The sequence below is a fragment of the Somniosus microcephalus genome, chromosome 5 (genome assembly GCF_052327205.1).
Source record: "Somniosus microcephalus isolate GS21.2 chromosome 5, FLI_Smic_1.0, whole genome shotgun sequence".
NCBI classification, from domain to species: Eukaryota; Metazoa; Chordata; class Chondrichthyes; order Squaliformes; family Somniosidae; genus Somniosus; species Somniosus microcephalus.
The window spans coordinates 121842421-121865620 of record NC_140991.1 but is presented as its reverse complement, the minus strand read 5'-3'; the positions used below and the strand labels follow the sequence as shown (position 1 = coordinate 121865620).

The window sequence follows — 23200 nt, the reverse complement described above, 5'->3', positions numbered from 1 at the left end:
TTCTCAATCTCCCTCGTCATCCAGGGAGCCCTTGCTTTGGTTCCCTTACCCTTCCCTCTTGTTGGAATGTACCCAGCCTGTACTTGGAACATCTCCTCCTTAAAGATCACCCATTGTTCCATTACAGTTTTTCCTGTCAGACTTTGGTTCCATTTTGCCCTGGCTAGATCCTTTCGCATCCCATTGAAGTTCGCCCTATTCCAGTTTAGAAGTTCCTCTAAATCTTATGATACGATAATCACTCGTACCCAAGTGTTCTCCCACAGACACTTGGTCGACCTGGCCCACCTCATTCTCCAGTACCAGATCCAGCAATGCCTCCTTCCTAGTTGGGCCAACAACATATTGGTCAAGGAAATTCTCCTGAACACATTTTAGAAATTCCTCCCCCTCCTTTCCCTTTACCCTAGCATTATCCCAGTTGATATTTGGTAATTAAAGTTCCCAATATAACCACTCTATAGCTCTTGCATATCTCTGCGATTTCCCTGCAGATTTGCTCCTCTGCCTCCCTCTCACTATTTGGAGGCCTATAGAATACCCCCAATAGCGTGATCATACCCTTTTTGCTCCTCAACTCTAACTAAATGGATTCTGTCCTTGTCCCCTCAAGAACATCCTCCCTTTCCAACACTGCTACCCCTCCTCCCTTTTTTGCTTCCCTATCTTTTCTGAACACCTTGTACGCTTGAATATTAAGTGCCCAGTCCTCACCATTTTTAAGCCACGTTTCCGTTATTGCCACATCATATTGCCACACGGCTAATTGTGCTTGTAGCTCACCAACCTTATTCACTACACTTTGTGCGTTTACGTACATGCATTCTAAACCCATTTTTGAATTTTTCGTAGTCTTTCTTAGTCTGCTCCTATCTAATACAGTACTAGTACCGCCTTCTCTAGTACTATCTTCTCTAGTACTATCCCACACAATCACTCTTTTATACACCTTATTCCCCTTTTCTACTCCTATATGCTGGTGCCCATCCCCCTGCCAAGCTAGTTTAAACCCTCCCCAACATCACTAACAAACCTCCCCATGAGAATATTGGTCCCGACTCTGTTGAGATGTAACCCATCCGGCTTGTACAGGTCCCACCTTCCCCAGAAACGGTTCCAATGCCTCAGGAATCTAAAGCCCTCCCTCCTGCACCATCTCTCCAGCCACGCATTCATCTGTTCTATCCTCCTATTCCTGTACTCACTAGCACGTGGCACTGGGAGTAATCCGGAGATTACTACCTTTGAGGTCCTGCTTTTTAATCTCTCTCCTAGCTCCCTAAACTGTGCCTGCAGGACCTCATCACTCTTTCTGCTTATGTCGTTGGTAACGATATGGACAACGACCTCTGGCTGTTCACCCTCCCCCCTCAGAGTGTCCTGCAGCCGCTCAGTGACATCCTTGACCCTGGCACCAGGGAGGCAACCTACCATCCTGGAGTTATGTCTACGGCCGCAGAAACGCCTGTCTGCTCTATCCTCCTATTCCTGTACTCACTAGCATGTGTAACACGTAGAATGTAATTGCCATCTGAAAGGGAGTTGCTAAACAGAATCAAAAACTGATCTATAACCTATGTGTAACACAAGAGGAGATGGTCCTCTTATGTCAGATAACTTCAGGGATTAGTGCCAGAGATATCACATTAGTATATAGGATAGTGCAAGACAGAACCAATGTTGCAAAGCCCTTAAAATGACAGATGATAATGATAAAGATTCTGTGGACTGATGTAGTTATCTTGGCTGTTAAGGCCAGGTAAAGTACAATATGCATTAAATGGGTTTGTCTTTTTTGAAATAAACATATGCACTTTGACAAGACAATTTTATTTTGATTTCAGTATGAGAACTTTGACAATTTTGTTTTTAAAGTCAAGAAGTGCATGGGGCTACTTTTCAGGTTGGGGGATGTGTTCTTCCATAATGTACAGTAACTTTAATAGTCTTCAGTTCAAACATCAGCATTCTGAACAGAGATTCTCTTAGACTGATGATTAGGCTTAAGATGAAATGTTTGCATTATAACTCTGAGAAGGTCCTGGTTCAAACTACAAACTTAGAGCGACCTATAGCTGATGAATCACTGGCCGGGAGCCTTCGAATAAAACGTGATGGGAATCCAAATTGTTAAAAAATAGATTTTGAATACAAACTCATCTAAATTGGGCCAAATGTAGATTCTTCTGAGTCAACAGAGGCAACACTAGGGTTCATCCATTATCCTAAAATTAGCTGCAAAAAATACACAAGCAACTGAGAATGTTAGAGTCAAAAGGCAAGAACATTATCGTTCACTTACTAATGCAACTGTAGGTCTGCAAATAAATAATGTAGGACTCTGGTGATATCTGAGAGTCCAGGGCTTGCTCCACCTTTTGCCTATGGAGTTCATATTGAGCAATTTTGTATCATTATCAGAAGAATTTCAATTTCCCAGTACTAAAATGTTTTAACAATCCTAATACTAATTCCATCAAACATTGAGGATGATAAAGGTATCCAGAGTTGCTAAAGTCATTTTATTTTGTAACACTCAGTTATATTATCACCAATATCAGATATTCGTCAATTATTTGTGTTGATGGAGCTGATGGATGTTTCTTTCTGCAGTTAATTCTTGGCGCTCTTGCCACGGTAGACAGGTGTGATGAGAAAAGCCTGGCTCTAATGCTGTCATTTTCAGACAACATAAGTATTTCATCTGTGACTGCAGAACTGTGTTCCTTGACTCCCTTGCAATGTTATGAACTCATTTTAACAGTCAGCCAGAACATGGATGTGAGGTGCATCATTTATAAGGTAAAGCAAAAGACATTTCATGTAATTATTTTTGTTTCTGTTTTCTGTTCTTCCTATCATTCTCTCTCCCTTTTGCCATCTCTGTGCAGGAATTATAAGCTACCTTGCACTTCCCTTCACTTCTGGCTTCTCTGTACAGTAGAAAGTATATTCTGGTTACACAGGGTAAATTTTGCGAAGCCCTGGCATTTCTGACCATGGAGCCTTGCATACAGCCAACCAGAAAACCAAGCCAACCCTTGCATCTGCATTTTCTGGCAGATTTTAAATATTGTTCTGTTTTAAAGATCTGTAAAAGGGGAATTAGGTGGATCAGTAGGTTAGACACTGGTCTTTTCACCTCTGGGTCTTGCATTTGAATCTAGTCCAAACCTTCTGTTGCCTGTATAGATCCTGTGTAAAATGAGTTTGGGCAATCTCAATCCAGTTCCTAATGCACATGGGCCTACAGCACAAAACTGTCCAAAATTTGGCGCTAATTGGTAATCTCACGCAGAGTGAAGAGCATGGCTGGTATGGGTGAATAGAAAATATGTCACAAGGTGCAGTATGGAGTGATGTTCTGAGGTTGAGGCTGAGACATTTTGTTGGGGCAGAGTGGAAAGAGCTTGGCTGTGCATCAGGGTCTGTTTGATACTGACACTGAGGGGCAAAATTTGACTCCTGGTGGGAAGCTGGGGAATGGGAAAATGACACCTGGCTGGCAGGTGAGGACAAAAACTAGCAGAAGGCTACTGGGAACAAAGTAAGTCGGGGTGGCGGCTCGCACTTGTGCTCTTCCTGGTCCCACGAAAGAAAGTTATTATAATTTACCCAAGCAAGTCTCACGGGCTTCTTAACTGGTTCACCATGAGGGGTAGTTGCAGTGAGGGTCCCACTCTGGAGTGGATTAAAATTGCATCGGGGTCCCATGTACGTTATAGGACCTCGATTTACATTTAATAATGAGGCTCCTGCTGGAGTCTGGCGGGGACCTCACCGGCCACCAAAATTAGCGACATTAAAATTGCAGATCATTTTAACTGCTCCCCCACTGCTTTCCCACTGATCGAGGAGAGTTAAAATCATGCTGTGGGTGTCTGAAATGGGAACAGTTTTGATCTCCAACACTAACAAAGATGTGTAAAGCAAGTAGCAATAAAATGATGTGATAATGATACTTGAAGGACCTCAAAAATACAGGTTATATAGAATTATTAAAGGGAAATAAAAGGGCATTTCATTGTTCTTCAAAAGTGGTGAAAACCACTAAAGTAAGCTGTTAAAATAGCAGCAAAAAGCAAACCTGCTAAAACAACAGGAGTAATAGATTGCAAATGAACAAAATCCCTTGAATCATTGTCTAACAATTTCCAGCAAGAAATGTTTTAGAATTATAATGTGAAGTGACACCAGTTACACAGTGGCGTCTATTTACTTGCTGTGTGAATTATCCTTGATTACCTCAAAATACCAAAATACCCAAGGGACATAACGGAGGGAATTTCAATTTCCCCCTGCCACAACGGGTGGGAGGGGGCCGGGGGTGGGGGGGGGAGTTAAATCGGCAAATATGTGTAACCTGAGCCCAACCTGGTGCGAATGTGCCGACTTCCGTTTTAATCGCGGAGAGTTTCAATTAACCTGATCTTGAGAGGCGGGCCCATGATTATAAAATGTTAATGATGCTCTGTTCCTCAGCTTTTGGCAGCCATTTTGAATTTAACGCTGTCAGCCAGGATTCCCAGCGCTCAGGAAACCTGGCAGCTAAAGGGAGGTGGGAGCAGCCAGATCTAGCAGTTAAGTGTTTTTTTTTAAGAGTACAGCTTGTGGGCCAGAAGGAGCAGGAGTGCTTCCCTCAGCCCATCAAGCAAATTTTCTGCTGCGGTCTTCCCCCACCAACCCCGCCATCTTTGTCGGCCCCCCCTCCTTCCCGATTGCCAGTCCGTGTCCCCCACCAACCCACAATGTTTCCGAGGAGCATGCCCAGTGGTCCCAGCTGTGGCCTTCTACCGCTGGCTTTCCCGCCTGGCAGCTGGGCAGCCTGTCAATCTGACCGTCTGCCGGGTGGGAAATGGAGTAAAAAAATGACAATGAGGTCTTGTAGATAAATTCAGCAGGACCTCCACGTTCCCAGCATTTCCGGGTTTCCCCACCCCCCTAAACACGTGCCCCCGCTCCCTCCCTGACTCCCGTTAATATCAGGGCCAACATTTCAATAATGTTATTCAGTAGCTTCGTGCATCACACGATTTGTCATTATACAAGATACTGAATATCCGCCCTTATTTTTTGCTTCATAAATGCATGTTTTAAGACAGAGAACTATAGTTCCAGAAGTTACTTTTGGTGATATTAGCAGATGAGAGTTTAAAGCGTGCATAGGTGACATTCTGCTTATTCTATTTAGGTGTCAGACCAATTATTTTAAATGGGTTAACACCACTGCTAAAATAGGAATGTCATGTAAAACATATCAGCAAAAGTAATCTCTGGACTTAGAACCACATTGTTCTAAATCCTTCCACCCTCCTTCCAAACCTGCCCTGTAATATCAACTTAGAAAGCAAAATTTGGTAGCTCAAAAGGAGGGTAGTGCCTGTATATGAAAACAGGATGTCAGGAATATAAGAAACAAGGTGAAATGCCAAAAAGGCTTAGTGGGAGAAAGGTAGGCCCCTGCTCAGCAAATCACAGCTATGGGGGCAGAAGGCAAGAGCTGGAGCCACAGATCCTGTCAATCAGTGTGAAGGAGAGGGACCTGATAGGTGTGGCAATGTTCAACAATGGCAGCGGAAGATAAAACGATAACCAGCAAAGCTCAGAAATAGAAAAATAAAATTGAATATACTGTATTGTCACAATTAACACCATGTGGTTCGAGCATAGAATCATAGAATCTTACAGCACAGAAGGAGGCTATTCAGCCCATTGTGCCTGTTTAAGTCTGTAATATGCTGATGAATCTGTAAAACAATTACTGTCATTGAAAGCATTCAAACCCCTTATAATATATTGAACAGGCTTATTCTGCTGCACAAGCTAATAAGAAGAATACCACTATCACTCCAGACCTAACCACTTGGTCTGATCATGTCCAACACCACTTCTGGTCTGATCTTGTGACTCCTGGTGTGATCACCTGGTCCAGCCTTACTCCTGGACTGATTACTTGGCTCAGATCTGCTCCAGGTTTGATGATTTGACCTAGAACTGCTCCAGGTTTGATGATCTGACCCAGAACTACTCCAGGTCTGATCACACGAGTCCAACACTGCTCCAGGTATGATCACTTAGCCCAGAACTACCTAGGTTATTGTAAGAAACTCCAATTTCTGCTGGGTATAGAAATGTGTACATCTCCATTTGTTTGCACACTATGGGCTGGATTTTCATTGAGGAGGCGGGACTATAACTTTTGGGATTGTAGTCCCGCCTCCATCGAGTTCTAGCCAACCCACGCGATTTTGACTTGATTGACCTTGTTGAGCCCGCCCAGCAGGCTCAGCAGGCTAATTAAGGGCCACCCAGCAACAGGTGATGTCACAGATTGAAATTTCATCTGTCAAGACCTTTGAAGTTGTCAAACACTGACAATCTGTACTCCAGGGTAATTCCTTCCTCTCAGGATGATTTAGAGAACGCCCTGGAACAGAAAGCAGAGGCTGCAGATTTTGACAGCTAGCGGCCATTCTGCTTTCTGTGCCGGTGAGATGAAGGACTCCCGAGACCTGAAGGAAAGAAGGCTGTAAAGGTAAGTAAAGGTTAGCAGAACTTCTTTAAACACTTTACACAGACCAAGCACACTTACCTCTGCACTCATGCACCCATCACTCACCTGAACACCGGACATCTCGACCCCTCCAAGCCCTTCATCCCGACGGCCCGCCTCGCTAACTTGGCGTGGTTTGGAGCCATCGGGAATCCCACATTTCAACAATGAAAATGGGGATTAGGCTAAAAACTGCCTGTTAACTACCTGTTAACAGGCAGTTAATTGGCACTAATCCCCTTCCCGCCTCGGGGAGGCGGGTCCCAGTGCGGGGCGGGTACCCGCCTCCTTTGAAACTGGCATGGAGGCGGGTTGGGGTCGGGACCCCTGATTTCGGGATTTTAAACCCCCACACGCCTCCAATCCCGACTCCACAGCCCAATGAAAATCCAGCCCTATATATATGACACGTGGCACACGTATGACACACATAATATCAAATATGCCATTCTCTCTTTAGCTGCAGTGCTGTGTCTAGCTTTAATTGCTAAAGAATTTCAAAGTGTACTTCAGTAAAATGTTTTCATTCTGTGCTGTTACCAGGCACTTCTACCAATGGTGATCCCCCCTCAGGCAAATCAGATGATGCAGAATATCCTGGAGGTGTTCGCTGGCCTCACTTCTTTCACCTCTAAATCACTACAAATCGTGGAGCTCATTCCTGAACTTTTGCATATCGTCAGGAGCATGGATCTTTCGTCTATTTTTGAATTCAATGAGGTAATAAGAGTTTTACTTTTATCTTTTTCAAAAGATTACGTTAGACCTTCCAAAGTTTGAATTACTAGCTGGGTGCCATTTAATAACTTTGAAAAATGAGAAACTACATTTCCTTTCTTATTCTAGTGAATGGTGAGTATGATAACCATCAGGTGCTCTGTGTCCTTCCCATTCTTATATTTTAGTTTCCGTGTCACTAGTTTAAGTGGTGATGTTGCATTTTTAGTGAAATTAATATACAGGTTTGGGGTGATCAATAGAGTCGAATTTGTGAGAAATTTGCTGTCCTTGTTGCTATGCCAACAGACATATAAAAATAATAAAACTGATGATTAATGAGTAGCTTGCTCTTATTGGAATAGATCTATTAACTTTTAGACTGCCCAAAGGTCCTGGGGAATTCCAGTCTCTTGTGGAATTGTGTTTGTTTTCAGCTCATGCACTGTGGAAATGTGAGGCAGGGGGGTTTAAAATGCATGTGCGTAAATGCCCGGACCATGGTAAATCAAGTTAGTGAGCTTCAGGCACATTTTGCTACATGGGATTATGATACAGCGACAATAATGGAGACCTGGCTCAAACAAGGGGAGGAATGGGCACTTAATATTCCTGGCTACAATGTATTCAGGAAAGATAAGGAAGGAAAAAAAGGAGGGGGCGTGGCAGTATTGATCAAAGATACTGTTACAGCGCTAGAAAGGAATGATATCATAATCATAATCAACTTTACTGTCATTGTTAGTGCACAAGTGCAGTACAACGAAATGTAGGCTTGCGGCTCCCGAGAGTGTACATTTAGATTAAGACATTTAAACATTCAACATTCATTTGGCTTGTAATACATTAACATAAACATAACCATAATAAAGTGCATTGGCAGATGTGCAGGCTTTATAGTTTATTTGTGGAGTTCAGTAGGATGACAGCCCTGGGAAAGAAGCTGTTCCTAAATCTGGTCGTTTGGGTGCGAATGCATCTGTAGCGTCTCCCAGATGGCAGGAGGGTGAACAGACTGTGGCTGGGGTGGGTAGGGTCTTTGATGATGGTCCGTGACCTCCGTAAACAGCGTTTCTGGTATATGTGCTCTATGGTCGGTAGCCGGGTGCTGGTAATGCGTTGGGCAGTTTTGACTACCCGCTGCAGGGCTTTCCGGTCATAGTAGCTACAGCTGCCATACCATACTGTGATACAGTTCGTCAGGATGCTCTCTATTGTGCAGCGGTAAAAGTTAGAGAGGATCAGGGGTGACAGGTTACATCCCTTCAGCCTCCTTAGGAAATATAGGCGCTGCTGGGCCTTCTTCACCAGAGAGGAGGTATTGAGGGACCAGGAGAGGTCTTCCGTGCTGTGGACTCCGAGGAACTTAAAGCTGTCCACCCTTTCCACCACAGCCCCATGGATGTGGATGGGGGTGTGACATCCGCCTTTAGACTTCCTGAAGTCCACAATGATTTCTTTGGTTTTCTTGATGTTAAGGGCCAGGTTGTTATCGGCGCACCACTTCACGAGATGCTGGACCTCCTCCCTGTAGGGTGACTCATCGTTGTTGGTGATCTGGCCTACTACCGTGGTATCATCCGCAAACTTGATGATGGTGTTGGAACCATGAACAGCCACACAGTCGTGGGTGAAGAGGGAGTAGCGGAGGGGGCTCAGCACACATCCTTGTGGGGCCCCCGTGTTTAGGGTCAGGGAGGGGGAGGTGTGGTTACCTAATTTGACAGACTGGGGTCTGTTTGTTAGGAAGTCCAGGGTCCAGTTGCAGAGGGAAGTGTTCAGGCCAAGAGTGTGGAGTTTGGTGGCCAGCTTGTTGGGGACGATAGTGTTGAATGCTGAGCAGTAGTCTATGAACAGCATTCTGATGTAGGTTCAAAGACAGAATCTATTTGTTTAGAACTAAGGAACAATAGAGGAGCCAATTTACTGCTGGGTGTTACTATAGTCCATCAAATACTGTAGTGGGAAGGAGGTGGAGGAGCAAATTATCAGACGAATTGCAGAAATGTGCAAGAACTTTAGAGTAGTGATAATGGGGGACTTCAATTATCCTAATATAGACTGGGAAAATAACAGTGTAAAAGGGCAAAGAGGGGACGGAATTCCTGAAATGGTGTACAAGAGAACTTTCTTGATCAGTATGGCCCTGATATTTACTGGGGAGGGTTTCATGCGCTGGGGGAGGAATTTTGGTCAGGAAACCCAAGAGTCTGGGGGCGCGAAATCCGGTTACGCCCCGTTTGGGGGTGGTAACCAAATTAGCTCCGGAGAATTAGCGGCCATCGCGGAAGTACCGCCCCGGCCGCTAAATTCGATTTAGCACCCTGGAGAGGAAGTGGAGCGCTATCTCGGGCGCTCCACTTCCTCTCAAGGCAGTGTCGGAGGCGCAAAGCGCGGTAACGCCGGAGTGCTACGCGGCTGCTCTGCGTAGCGGTGACGCGTTTTACCACCCCTCCCCTTACGTTAAAGGGGAGGGATGCTGCAAGCTCTGCAGGGCCTTCCACCAAGGCGGTGTGGTGCCGTGGCCGCAGCTCAGCACTGAGACGCAGTGCCGGGCTGCGCGATGGCGGCCAGGACCACGCCAAGGGCTGCCACGGAGGACCAACCTGGAGGTCGGCCAAAAGATGAAAATGACGGCACGGGTCGAAGCTGCACCTCACCTTAAAATACCGCCCCGCCAGTGGAGTGCGGCCCAGTGCGTGACCCGCGAGGCTGGTGCTGACATCACCCGTGACAGCCTCGCAGGGCGCAGCCGAAGGGGCCACGGCAGGGCACTAAGGGGAAGCGTTGCATGCCGATGACATCATTGCTGGCAGCACAGCGGCTCGTTCATTACAGGCGGGGCACGGCGCTATCGGCTAGCGCCTCAGCAATGCCCCGCTGAATTTCTAGGGGGGTGCTAGCTTCCCCCCCGGGCATTAAGCCCTTTGCACCCCATTAGCAATCCCCAGAGGTGCTAACGACAGGAGCAATGGAGCTGAATTTCGCGGCCACAGTTTCCTTGCACGCTGTGCAGTTTTAACGTGTTCCGATTGCGGGGTGGGGTGGGGTGGGGGTGGTCTGTGAGCGAGTAGGTTGCCCGTTGCATGTCCCGCCTCCGTTAAAAATGCTTGGAGACAGGTTGGGTTCAGGTTTGAGATTTTAAAATGTTCACATCTCACCCGAACCAAATCCACCCATTTTTGGGTGTTAAAATTCCCTCTATATTTCCAGCTCAACAAGGATGGAAGCAGTGCTGAATCTAGTTCTGGGGAATGAAGTGGGGCATGTGGAGCGTGTGTGGAGCATTTGGGCAACAGTGATCACAATATCATTAGGTTTATAGTAGTTATGGAAAAGAACAAGGATGACTCGGATGTGCAAAATATTCAACTGGAATTGTAAAGGGATCTGGCCCAGGTGGATTGGAATCCAAGATTGGCAGGTAAACCAGTAAATGAGCAATGGGAGACCTTTAAAGAGAAGATGGTTTGGTACAGAGTAGACAAATTCCCATGAGGGGAAAAAGAAGGGCATCCAAAGCTGGAGCTCCCTGGATGACTAAAGATATAGGCTGGAATTTTGTAGAGGAAGGCGGGCTGGGGGCAGGGGGCTCCAAGGTGATCGGGAAACCCGGGAGGCTGCACTTCCAGCAGGTCCTGCTGACTTTAACGTCAGAGCTTGATTTGCATGTGAGGTCTCGGTTTCCCGCCCGCAGCCAGTCAGTTTGAGAGGCTGGCTGGCTGCGGGTGGGCAGACCTTTGGCTGCACAGAGGAGGGAGGGAGGATTTGCGTGGGGGCCGGACAATTAAATGGATCAGGGTGTGGGGGGGTACAGGATCGGGGGTTGGGCCGGGCGATTAAATGGATTGGGGGAGGAGAGAAGATCGGGGCTGGATGATGGGGGTGGGGGGGGATGTGAAGGGAAGATCGTGGTCAGCCACCCGAGGATCATGGCTGGCCTGAGCATCATCGCTGGGCAGGGAGGTGGGCGATGCCTGGGGAGGTGATCGGAGGCCTTGTGGATGGGGGGGGGGCCCCGATCGTGGTGGTTGGATTAGGCAGGGACCCTGGATCCAGGAGGTAGGTATAAAGGCATTTACCTCCTGAATCCAGTTGTCCCCATCTTGCTGTAACTGCTGGGTTTCACAAATTGTGTGAAACCCGTCTACATGCAGTTAACAACAGAATGGAAGTTAAAAAAGAGGCATCCCACCTCATTATAATATTTAAATTGACATTCCTCCCCCTGGGAGCGAGTTGGTCGCCCACCCGCTTCCCGCCCCCCATCCCACCTCCGTTAAAACCGGAAGCGGGTGGGTTGGAGGCGGGATCAGGTCGGAATCCCATTTAAAAAAATGTAACTACCTCCCACACTCCAAACCAACCCGTTTTTAAGGTTACAATTCCCCCCTTAGAGATTAAAATGAAACAGAAAAAGGATGATTATGATAAATGTTGGGTTCATAATTCAGTAAAGAACCACGCTGAATACAAAAATTACGGGGAGAACTGAAAAAGAAAATAAGAGGGGCAAAGAGAGTATTTCAGAATAGATTATTGGTATCATAAAAGGGAGCCCAAATGTCTTTTACAAACATATATATAGCAAAAGGGTAGTCAACGGAAGGGCAGGGCTGATTAGGGGCAAAAAAGCAGATCTTTTTGTGGAGGTTGTAGGCATGGCTGAGGTACTAAATGAGTACTTTGTATCTGTCTTCACTAAAGAAGAGGATGCTGCCAATGTCACAGTAAAGGAGGAGGTAGTAGAAACATTGAATAGGGTTAAAATAGATAAACAGGAGGTACTTAAAAGGGTGGCAGCGCTCAAAGTAGAAAAGTCATCTGGTCAGGATGGGAGGCACCTAGGATGCTGAAGGAAGTTGCAAAATACGGAGGTTCTGGCCGCAATTCTCCAATCCTCCCAAAATATGGGAGTAGTGCCCAGAGGACTGGAGGATTGCACATGTTACACCTCTGATCAAAAAAGAGGGGAGGGATAAACTTGGCAATTATAGACCAATCAACCGAATGTCAATGGTGGGGAAACTTTTAGAGACAATAATCCTGGGCCAATAAATGAAAGTCAGCATGGATTTGTTAAAGGCAAATCATGTTTGACTAACTTGATTAAGTTCTTTGATGAAGTAACGGAGAGGGTTGATGAGGGTAGTGCGGTTGATGTTGTGTATATGGATTTTCAGAAGGCGTTTGACGAAGTACCACATAATAGACATTAAAGCGCATGGGATTCTTCTTCTTCTTAGGCAGTCCCTCGGGAACCGAGGATGACTTGCTTCCACATTAAAAATGAGTTTGCAGGTGACTGATGAGTCCAATGCGGGACCTACAGTCTCTGTCACAGGTGGGGCAGACGGTGGTTGAAGGGGCAGGTGGATGGGGTGCTTGGGTTGATGTGCGCTCCTTGCGCTTGGCTTCCGCTTGCTCCCGGCAAAGAGACTTGAGGTGTTCGGCGCCTTCCCGGATGCTTCTCCTTCACTTTGTGCGGTCTTGGGCCAGGGATTCCCAGGTGTCGGTGGGGATGTTACATTTTTTCAAGGAGGCTTTGAGGGTGTCCTTGAAGCGTTTCCTCTGCCCACCTGGGGCTCTCTTACCGTGTCATCAATATGCATATGGAATCTGATGCCATGTCATCAGATGATGTTGCCAAGTGGCAGCATGCAGATGAGGAAGAGCAGGGGACCAACGATTGATCCTTGGGGGTCAGTGGAGATAATGGTATGAAGCAGGTAAGAGAGTTCTTTGCTGGAGACTGCTCTGATGATGATTGGATAAGTAAAGGTGGAACTTCAAAGTAAAGGCCTTCTTTGATCTCACAAAGGCCTTCGACACTGTCAACCGTGAGGGATTATGGAGTGTCCTCCTCAAATTTGGCTGCCCTCAAAAGTTTGTCACCATCCCCCGCCTGCTTCATGACGACATGCAAGCCGTGATCCTGACCAACGGTTCCACCACAGACCCAATTCATGTACGAACCGGGGTCAAGCAAGGCTGTGTCATCGCACCAACGCTCTTCTCGATCTTCCTTGCTGCAATGCTCCATCTCACCCTCAGTAAGCTCCCCGCTGGAGTAGAGCTAATTTACAGAACAAACGGGAAACTGTTCGACCTCCGTCGCCTCCAGTCCAGATCCAAGGTCTTCCCATCCTCTGTCGTCGAATTACAGTATGTAGACAACGCTTGCGTCTGCGCTCACTCGGAGGTCGAACTCCAAACCATCATCAACACCTTCACTGAAGCATACGAGAGCATGGGCCTTACACTAAACATCCGTAAGACAAAGGTCCTCTACCAACCTGCCCCCACCACACAGTACTGCCCCCCGATTATCAAAATCCACGACAAGGCCTTGGACAACGTGGACTACTTTCCATACCTTGGGAGCCTACTGTCAACAAGGGCAGACATCGCCGACGAAGTCCAACACCACCTTCAGTGTGCCAGTGCAGCCTTCGGTCGCCTGAGGAAGAGAGTGTTTGAAGACCAGGACCTCAAACCTGGCACTAAGCTCATGGTCTACAGGGCAGCAGTGATACCTGCCCTGCTGTATGCCTCAGAGACATGGACCATGTACAGCAGGCACCTCAAAGCACTGGAGAGGTACCACCAACGCTGCCTCCGCAAGATCCTGCAAATCCATTGGCAGGATAGATGCACCAACGTTAGTGTTCTTGCTCAGGCCAACATCCCCAGCATCAAAGCTCTGACCACGCTCAATCAGCTCCGATGGACGGGTCACATTGTCCGCATGCCCGATACGAGACTCCCAAAACAAGCGCTCTACTCGGAGCTCCGGCACGGCAAGAGAGCCCCAGGTGGGCAGAGGAAACGCTTCAAGGACACCCTCAAAGCCTCCTTGAAAAAGTGTAACATCCCCACTGACACCTGGGAATCCCTGGCCCAAGACCGCACAAAGTGGAGGAGAAGCATCCGGGAAGGCGCCGAACACCTCGAGTCTCTTCGCCGGGAGCAAGCGGAAGCCAAGCGCATGCAGCGCAAGCAGTGCACGTCAACCCAAGCACCCCACCCACCCGCCCCTTCAACCACCGTCTGCCCCACCTGTGACGGAGACTGTAGGTCCCGCACCAGTCACCTGCGAACTCATTTTTAATGTGGAAGCAAGTCATCCTTGGTTCTGAGGGACTGCCTAAGAAGGAGAAGAATATTACAGTAATAAAATGGCTCCAATATCAGTAGCTTTATTACTAGAGTAGTAGGTTTGACTAAAATGTTTAAAAAGTTGTCCCTGTGAAGCTATTCATATTGGCCCAGAAATTCGGGTCAGGGGCTTCCCGCGGGTGCAAGCCCCCGACCTGCACTTGCATAGCGCGCCGGCCGTTGAGCTGTGGGCCCGCGTGGGATTCCGATCTTGGGCCTCCTCCAACTGCCGGTGCGCAGTGCTTGCATATCCCAGGGGCGCAGTTAGTTCGATGTGTCCCCTGGGATCACGTGGGCCATGGAGAGCCAGTGGTCGCAGGGAATGCTTCATTCATAAGTTTGACAGGAAGAGCTGTCAAACCTATAAATACTATAAGCCCCAAAACATCACTAAAACCTCATAAATTAAAAAAAAAAAATCACATTTTTAAAATAAACTATAAATGTCATGAAATAACTATTTTAAACAATAATTTAAATTTTTGAAAAAATTAATCGCATTTTCTAACGGGGCTAAAAATAAACTTACCTTTCTTTAAAGTATTTATAAAAATAATAAACCTGTGGAAAAAATGTTTTAATTTTAATTAATTCACCACTTACCTTGTTAAAAGCAGGCCTTGTGCCTGCTATTTAAAAGTGTAACTGCTGGAGACTTACCCTCCCGGAAAAACCTGGAAAAAAAACGTAAGTTCAATGCGCATGCGCTGCCTCTCTGGCGCATGCGTTCCACTTCTGAACCCCTTCTTTCAGGGGAACGGAAGTGCCGGTTTCCCGCGCATGTGCAGTGCATGCACGAAACCGGCACTTTTGTTGGGCTTACGCGTGAGTACCCCGTGCGTACTCACCCGTGGAGACCCGAATTTCTGGGCCAACATTTATCTCCCTGAGGAACAGTTTAGTCATCCGGCTCTAATCAGGCTTTGAAACATAGAAGATAGGAGCAGGAGTAGGCCATTCGGCCATTTGGGGCCGAAAACTTAGTCCACTTGTTCATCAGCAAATCTCCCAGTTCAACATATTTTACAGATCAACAATTGACCTGGGAATGTCTGTGATGTGGCCATGTCAATCTTCAAATTTTAGGGTTTCCATTCATTGAATTACCGTTGGAGCTGGTTTTCACCAAATAAAAATCTGATTTTTAAATATTCCTTCCACCTCCACAATAATGGTAGAAGCAAGGAGCAAGAAGAGAACCAACCAAATGTTCTAAAGTTAGTTGTTGAGGTAAGAAAAGATACACTTAGTTATATTTAATAGGAAAAAAATTAAAGTTAAAATATTAAAACTGAGGAAGAATGAAGGGGAAAAGTTGAACAGACCCCAAAATTCTTTACCATTTTCATCGGTTATGGGGCTTACAATTGGTGCAGTTGTATTTTTTGGCCTAGAAATTGGTGTGGAAAACATTTCTGCTGGTGTTCTGCCCCTAAAATTGAAATGCCTAAGTTTGTGATTGCGATTTGACCCTTCTTGTGATCCACCACAGAGCTGATATAAATTAATTAAAATGAGGGCCAGTGGCGCTGGCACACCAAAACTCTGGATGTTGTTTGCAATTCATATCTAGATTTTCACAAGGCATTTAATAAATTACCTCACAAAAGGTTGTTAAATACCATTGCGTCTTGTGGGACTTGGCCGGCAGATCTTCGGTTGAGTAATAAATTGGCTGCATTTGTATATTAATAGGGTCTATTAATGGTAGCAGCTCTGCTCAGGGAAGGTCACTACTGGGGTCCCACTGGGATCATGTTCGGTCCTTTGGTCTTCATCATCTTTCTTAATGATCTGGATAAAGACATCAGGGGAATAGTTCACAAGTTTGTGGAAGACACCGTATGTGCAGGAGTTAGGACCTTTGATGAAAAGAGTAGCCTGCAGGCAGATCTAGACGTAATGGAGGAATGGGACCTTGTGTAGCAGTAATATCATGGGAACACCATCACCTCAACGTTCTCTTCTAAGCCACATATTATCCTGACTTGAACATATATTATAGTTCCTTCATTGTTGCTGGGTCAGTATCCTGGAATTTCCTACCTAACACCATTGTGGGTGTGCCATCACCAAAAGGACTGCAGCGGTTCAAGGAGGAGGCCCACCAACACTTCTTCAGGGCAATTAGTGATGGGCAATAAATGTGGCCCTGCCAGTAACATCCACATCTCGAGAACAAATAAACAAAAAAAACGCGTGAGTAGTGAAATCAGGCCACTGGATCAATCCAGTGGAGCAGAAATACCCCTTGCTACAGGCATATGAAACCCCACTTTATATTGAAAAATTAATAAAATGAGGTCCTTATGTGGGAAATGGACCTTGTACATATTTTAAAGCTAGCTTACATTTGGATGTTGATTGATGATTGCGAGCAACTTTGAAACATTGTACATCTTGCATATTTGCAGAAGCCTCCGTTTTTAATCATTTTGCATTTCATCGTCGTCTATTACCTGCAGTGGTGGCCCTTGCTGCTGCATAAGGTGCAGAGAAAGCAAGGTGAAAGGATGGCAATCCATTTGAGATTCGATGTACTGCGTGTCCTAGATGAAGAGAATGAATTTATGAGGGGGTAAAATCATCTTTAGGTGCAAAGACTCCTCAGGGGCTACATGTACTCTCAGTGATATACCAGGGCCTGAATTTACAGAACATGCCGGTTGTCCCTGGAGATGTTAGAGGAGATCTGTCTCTGATACTATGCTTCACCAGCGAGGCATTGACTGAGCTGTGCAGTCTACTGTGGGCTGATCAAACTATATCTCAAATTTCTCTCCACGGATGTTGCCTGACTTGCTGAGTTTTTCCAGCATTTTCTGTTGTTATTTCGGATTTCCAACATCTGCAGTATTTTGCTATCAAACTATATCCATGACTGGTATGACACTCCTATAGCTGTGAAAGTGTCAATGGCATTAACTCTTTACGCTACAGGATCTTTCCAAGCCACTGCAAGGGATATCAGCTAAACGAGCGTATCTGCTGTAAACAGATGTATGAAGTAAATCACAGATACTATGTTTGTCATGTGAAATACCTTCACAACTTCCCGAGTGGAAAGGACTCAGTAACTGGAGAAGATACAGGACTTTTTCAAGTGGCAAGACTGCATGGCATCGTAGATAGGACCCATGTGGCCAGCAGGGCTCCACATTTAATGTACACTCTCGGGAGCCGCAAGCCTACATTTCGTTGTACTGCACTTGTGCACTAACAATGACAATAAAGTTGATTATTATTATATTATTATTATTATTACATTGTTTATATGAAGAGGAAGGGGTTTCTCAATAAATTTTTACTGACCAAAGAAACAGCATTCTGCACGTCAATACCTGTTTTCCTGGGGGCACCCTTGCCACTTTCATTCTACAGTAGTCCCTCCACATTCTGAGGTACTACAGTCCTGATGAAATGGTTAGTGGTCTAGAAACTTTAGACGTAGGGTTTTGCTAGATGCCTGCAACAGCTGGAGCCATATCTAATGATGGAGTCTTTCCCATAGACATCATTCAAGAGATCTCCAAACTGCACAACCACCCCCACTCCCAAGCGTGCCCTGAGCCCCATCCCCACACCTGCCCCCACCCTATCCCAATGCCTATCCACATCCTCACTCTTGTCCCCCAACTCCTGTCCCCATCTCCACTCCTGCCCCACCCTATCCCAACTCCTATCTACATCCCCACTCCCACCCCCACTTCTACCCGACTGCAGCATTCCTCTACTCCCCTTTAGGGGTAAGCAGCAGCATTCCTTTAAGAGCAGTTGGTTGTCCCAATGTTCTGATTTACAGCCAACCATGCTCCAGCCTGACTCCTCGTGCACATTTTCGGTGTGCAGGGGGCCCATTAAAATTGATGGAATGGATCTAAATCAGAAAATTGGCCAGGCCAGCCCTCCCATCTGTTAACATGGGCATGCTAGCATCTAGTTTTACCAGAATCATAAAATCAGAGCTGTTGTTTCATCATGGATGTTATGTTTTCTCATGTTTTTAACTTGCTTTTATGTTTAGAAAATAAGATCTTTTCGGCTGATGTGAATGATCATGTTTTCATCAAAATGTAACTTTAATATAAAAGGGTGATAGATCTAATTTTGCAGGGTCTAATCAGCATAACACACATAGATAACAAATACTAGTGAAAACAGCTGAAATGCTTGTATTTATAAAGTAAAGAACCATCATCCCATGCAATATTTTCCTTTTTATTCTGACGGTGTGAAAAATGGCTGACATTGTCTTTTATCTATGTCTAGACTGTTCAAGGAAGGTCTGCGAGAATTTCTGCCAGTAGTTCTTTCCAAACTATCTCCAAAGCAATCTGTAAAACAAAATCGTCCAGCATATTTGATGGTGGCATGATGTTCTCAGAATTACCCCAAATCGACGAACTCTCAGAGGAAGATTTAATCAAATACAACATTCCTACAAATGCCAGTAAGAGAATCTTGACTGAATGGAGTGAACAGTTTTAGTGTTGTAGTTTATAGCTGCAGCAGCTTCATTCTCATCAGATTTAAATGTCTTTACTTCATAGAGATAAAAAGAAAAAACTACAATGGACAGTTAATGTTTGGAAAATCGTGTGGACCGGGAATTGGACACACAATGTAGATTCACCAGGATGATGCCAGGGATGGGAGACAATAGTTAGGAGGAGAGACTAGAGAAACTGGCATTATTTCCAATGGAGCAGAGAAAGCTGAGGAGTTTTAATGGGGATTTTTAAAATTATGAAGGATTTTGATAGACTGAATAGGGAAAGACGATTTCTTCTGTTTGGGGAGTCAGTGACGAGGGCTGGAATTTTAATCTGGAGGCGGGTTGGGAGCAGGGGGGCTAGGAAGCGGTCGGGAAACCTGGGAGAATGGGTTTTCTGATTTCAAAGGTCTGTTTCTCACCCTCTCCATCTGGCTGGCTGTGGGTGAGTAGGCCTGTGGCACTAGACCGGATGCAGCAGTCCTTGCCTTACTTTAGCTGGGGGTTCCCCGAGGCCTGCGAAACCCGACCAGCCACAGTTAAATTTGAAATGCTGGCTAAATCTGAGGCACGCCAGCCTCATTAGAATATTTAAATGGTTGACCCACCTCCTGGGAGTGGGTTGGCTGCCTGCCCCCATCCCGCCTCCATTAAAACCAGAAGTGGGTGGGTTGGACGTGGGTTGGGGTCAGGATTCAATTTTTTGACCTCCTACCTGACCCCAACCCACCTGTTTTGTGGGGTTAAATTTCCCCCAAGGGGTCATCAATGTTCAATTATCACTGAGAATGAGGAGGTACATTAAGACAATTTTCTTCGCACTGAGCATTGTTGGAGCATGGAATGCTTTGTCACAGGGGCTGAGGCAGAGATATTTGCATCTTTTAAGGGAAAATTGGATAACTATTTGAAGCAGAGGAAAAACAGGGCTGTGAGAAGACAGAAGAGCAGTGGGATTAGTTTTGGCTGGCTCCAGCAAAGAGTCAGCAGAGACATAATTGGCTGAATGGACTTCTGTGCCATGAACTTCTATGGCTCTATGGTACTAATTTCAGTGCCAAACTTCACAACGCGCATTGCTGTTGCAGGAAATTCTGTGCCAGGAGTGCTAAATCATAACATTTACCACAATACTTTCCAAAATTCATTTTGCCTTCCAAATATTTTTACACTGTATCAAGTAAAAGTCTTTTAATGGGAGCACTATATGTTGATCATGACATTCCCTTGTATTTAATGATTTCCAGTGGGAAAATTTCATTAAAGGTTAAGTGTACAAATACCTCAAAGCTCAGCTGTTTGTGTCAGTGAATAGGTGAGCTGTACAGACTAGAAGGATGCAGGTTTAACTCTCAGTCTGTGCAGTTGACTGATCTCAGCTGAGCATGCAGGTGCAGCAGGCGGTTAAGAAGGCAAATGGTATGTTGGCCTTCGTAGCGAGAGGGTTTGAGTACAGGAGCAAGGATGTCTTGCTGCAGTTGTACAGGGCCTTGGTGAGACCACAATTTGAGTATTGTGCAGTTTTGGTTGCCTTATCTGAGGAAGGATGTTCTTGCCATGGAGGGAGTGCAGCGAAGATTCACCAGACTGATACCTGGGATGGCAGGAATGACGTATGAGGAGAGATTGGGTCGATTGGGCTTATACTCGCTGGAGTTTAGAAGAATGAGAGGGAATCTCATTGAAACTTATAAAATTCTGACAGGACTGGACAGACTAGATGCAGGAAGGATGTTCCCGTTGGTCGGGGAGTCCAGAACCAGGGGTCACAGTCTAAGGATAAGGGGTAAGCCATTTAGGACAGAAATGAGGAGGAATTTCTTCACCCAAAGAGTGGTGAACCTGTGGAATTCTCTACCACAGAAGGCAGTAGAGGCCAATTCATTAAATATATTCAAAAAGGAGTTGGATATATTTCTTAAGGCTAAAGGGATCAAGGGGTATGGGGAGAAAGCAGGGACAGGGTACTGAATTTGGATGATCAGCCATGATCGCATTGAATGGCGGAGCAGGCTCGAGGGGCCGAATGGCCTACTCCTGCTCCTATCTTCTATGTTTCTATGAGACAATGATAGAGACCTAGGCCTCGATTTTCATTGGGCCGTGAGGCGGGCTTTTAGGCGTGCGGGGGGTTAAAATCGCAAAACCTAGGGGTCGCGACCCCCCTCACCTGGTTCCCGCCTCCACGCCATTTTAACCGAGATGTATCTGATTGACCAATATCCTTGCGGGGAGGTTTGCTAGCACTGCTGGGGGGGGTTTAAACTAATTCGGCAGGGGGATGGGATACAGAGTGGAGCTATAGTAGGGGGTGATGTACAGCCAAATAAGGAGGAAAAAACAATTCAGCAGGGAAGGCAGAGCAAAGATGTGAAGGCAAAAGGGAATATGGCAGGGCTGGAAGGCATTTATTTTAATGCAAGGAGTCTTGCAAATAAGGTGGATGAACTGAAGTTGTTGTTGAACACATGGGAGTACGATATTGTTGCTATCACGGAGACATGGTTGAGGGAGGGTCAGGACTGGCAGCTAAATATTCCGGGGTATAGAATCTTCAGGCGAGACAGAGGGGGGTGTAAAAGGGGAGGGGGTGTTGCAATATTAATTAAGGAGTCTATTACTGCTGTAAGGAGGGATGATATATTAGCGGGTTCCTCTAATGAGGCCATATGGGTAGAACTTAAAAACAAAAAGGGGTCAAGCACCTTGCTGGGAGTGTACTATAGGCCCCCAAACAGTCAGGGGGAGATAGAGGAACAGATATGCAGGCAGATATCAGAAAAGTGTGAAAATAATAGGGTAGTAATAGTGGGGGATTTCAACTTCCCCAATATAAATTGGGATAGTCAGAGGGTGAAAGGCTTGGAGGGAGCAGAATTCTTAAAGTGCATCCAGGAAAGCTTTTTGAGCCAACATGTAGAAAGTCCTACAAGAGAGGGGGCGGTACTGGACCTAATTCTAGGGAATGTAGCCGGGCAGGTGGTGGAAGTGTCTGTAGGAGAGCATTTTGGCGATAGTGACCACAATTCGGTGAGATTTAAGGTGGTCATGGAAAAAGACAAAGACGGCCCGGAAATCAGGGTTCTAAATTGGGGGAAGGCCGATTTTAATAAGATAAGACAGGATCTGGCAAAAGTGAACTGGGAGCAGCTACTTATAGGAAAATCCACATCAAAACAGTGGGAGGCTTTCAGAAGGGAAATAGAGAGAGTACAACACCAACATGTTCCTGTAAAGGTCAAGGGTGGGACCAACAAGCAAAGGGAACCTTGGATGACAAAGGATATACAAAAATGCATTAGGAAAAAAAGGGGGGCTTTTGGCAGTTACAAAAGACAAAAGACGGTGGAAGCCCAAGAGGAGTATAGGAGGTGCAGGGGCATACTTAAAAAGGAAATTAGGAGGGCGAGGAGGGGCCATGAAATAACACTGGCGAGCAAAATAAAGGAAAATCCTAAGATGTTTTATAAGTATATTAAGGGCAAGAGGATAACCAGGGAAAGGGTAGGGCCCATTAGGGACCAAAGTGGCAAGCTGTGTGTAGAGCCAGATGAAGTAGGTGGGGTTTTAAATGAATTTTTTGCCTCAGTGTTCACTATGGAGAAAGACGATGTAGATATAGAAGTCGGGCAAGGGGACTGTGACATACTTGAACATATTAGCATCGAGAGGGAGGAGGTACTAGCGGTTTTAGCAGGCCAAAAAGTGGATAAATCCCCAGGCCCGGACGAGATGTATCCCAGGCTGTTGTGTGAGGCAAAGGAGGAGATTGCAGGGGCTCTGACACAAATTTTCAGAACCTCTCTGGCCACAGGGGATGTACCAGAGGACTGGAGAACAGCTAATGTAGTACCATTATTCAAGAAGGGTAGCAGGGATAAACCAGGGAATTACAGGCCAGTGAGCCTAACATCTGTGGTAGGGAAATTATTGGAAAAAATTCTGAGGGACAAAATTAGTCTCCACTTGGAGAGGCAAGGATTAATCGGGGATAGTCAGCATGGCTTTGTCAAGGGTAAGTCATGTCTGACAAATCTGATTGAATTTTTCGAGGGGGTGACTAGGTGTGTGGATGAGGGAAATGCTGTGGATGTGGTTTACATGGACTTCAGTAAAGCTTTTGACAAGGTCCCGCATAGGAGACTGGTCAAGAAGGTAAGAGCCCATGGGATCCAGGGGGCCTTGGCGCGTTGGATCCTAAACTGGCTGAGTGGCAGGAGGCAGAGGGTGATGGTCGAAGGTTGCTTTTGTGACTGGAAGCCTGTGTCCAGTGGGGTACC

General features: G+C 46.0%; 1 protein-coding gene across 1 annotated transcript in view; it reads left to right on the top strand.

Annotated features, from left to right (window-relative positions):
* The window catches only part of LOC147117285 (ATP-binding cassette sub-family A member 13-like), a 250509-nt gene that overhangs the window by 17225 nt on the left and 210084 nt on the right, over positions 1-23200 (top strand). Inside the window, exons 7-9 of the mRNA XM_085988134.1 lie at positions 2614-2802; positions 7097-7273; positions 18698-18878. Of these exons, the coding sequence (XP_085844260.1) occupies positions 2614-2802; positions 7097-7273; positions 18698-18878 (547 nt within the window). The remainder of the gene's footprint in view (positions 1-2613; positions 2803-7096; positions 7274-18697; positions 18879-23200) is intronic.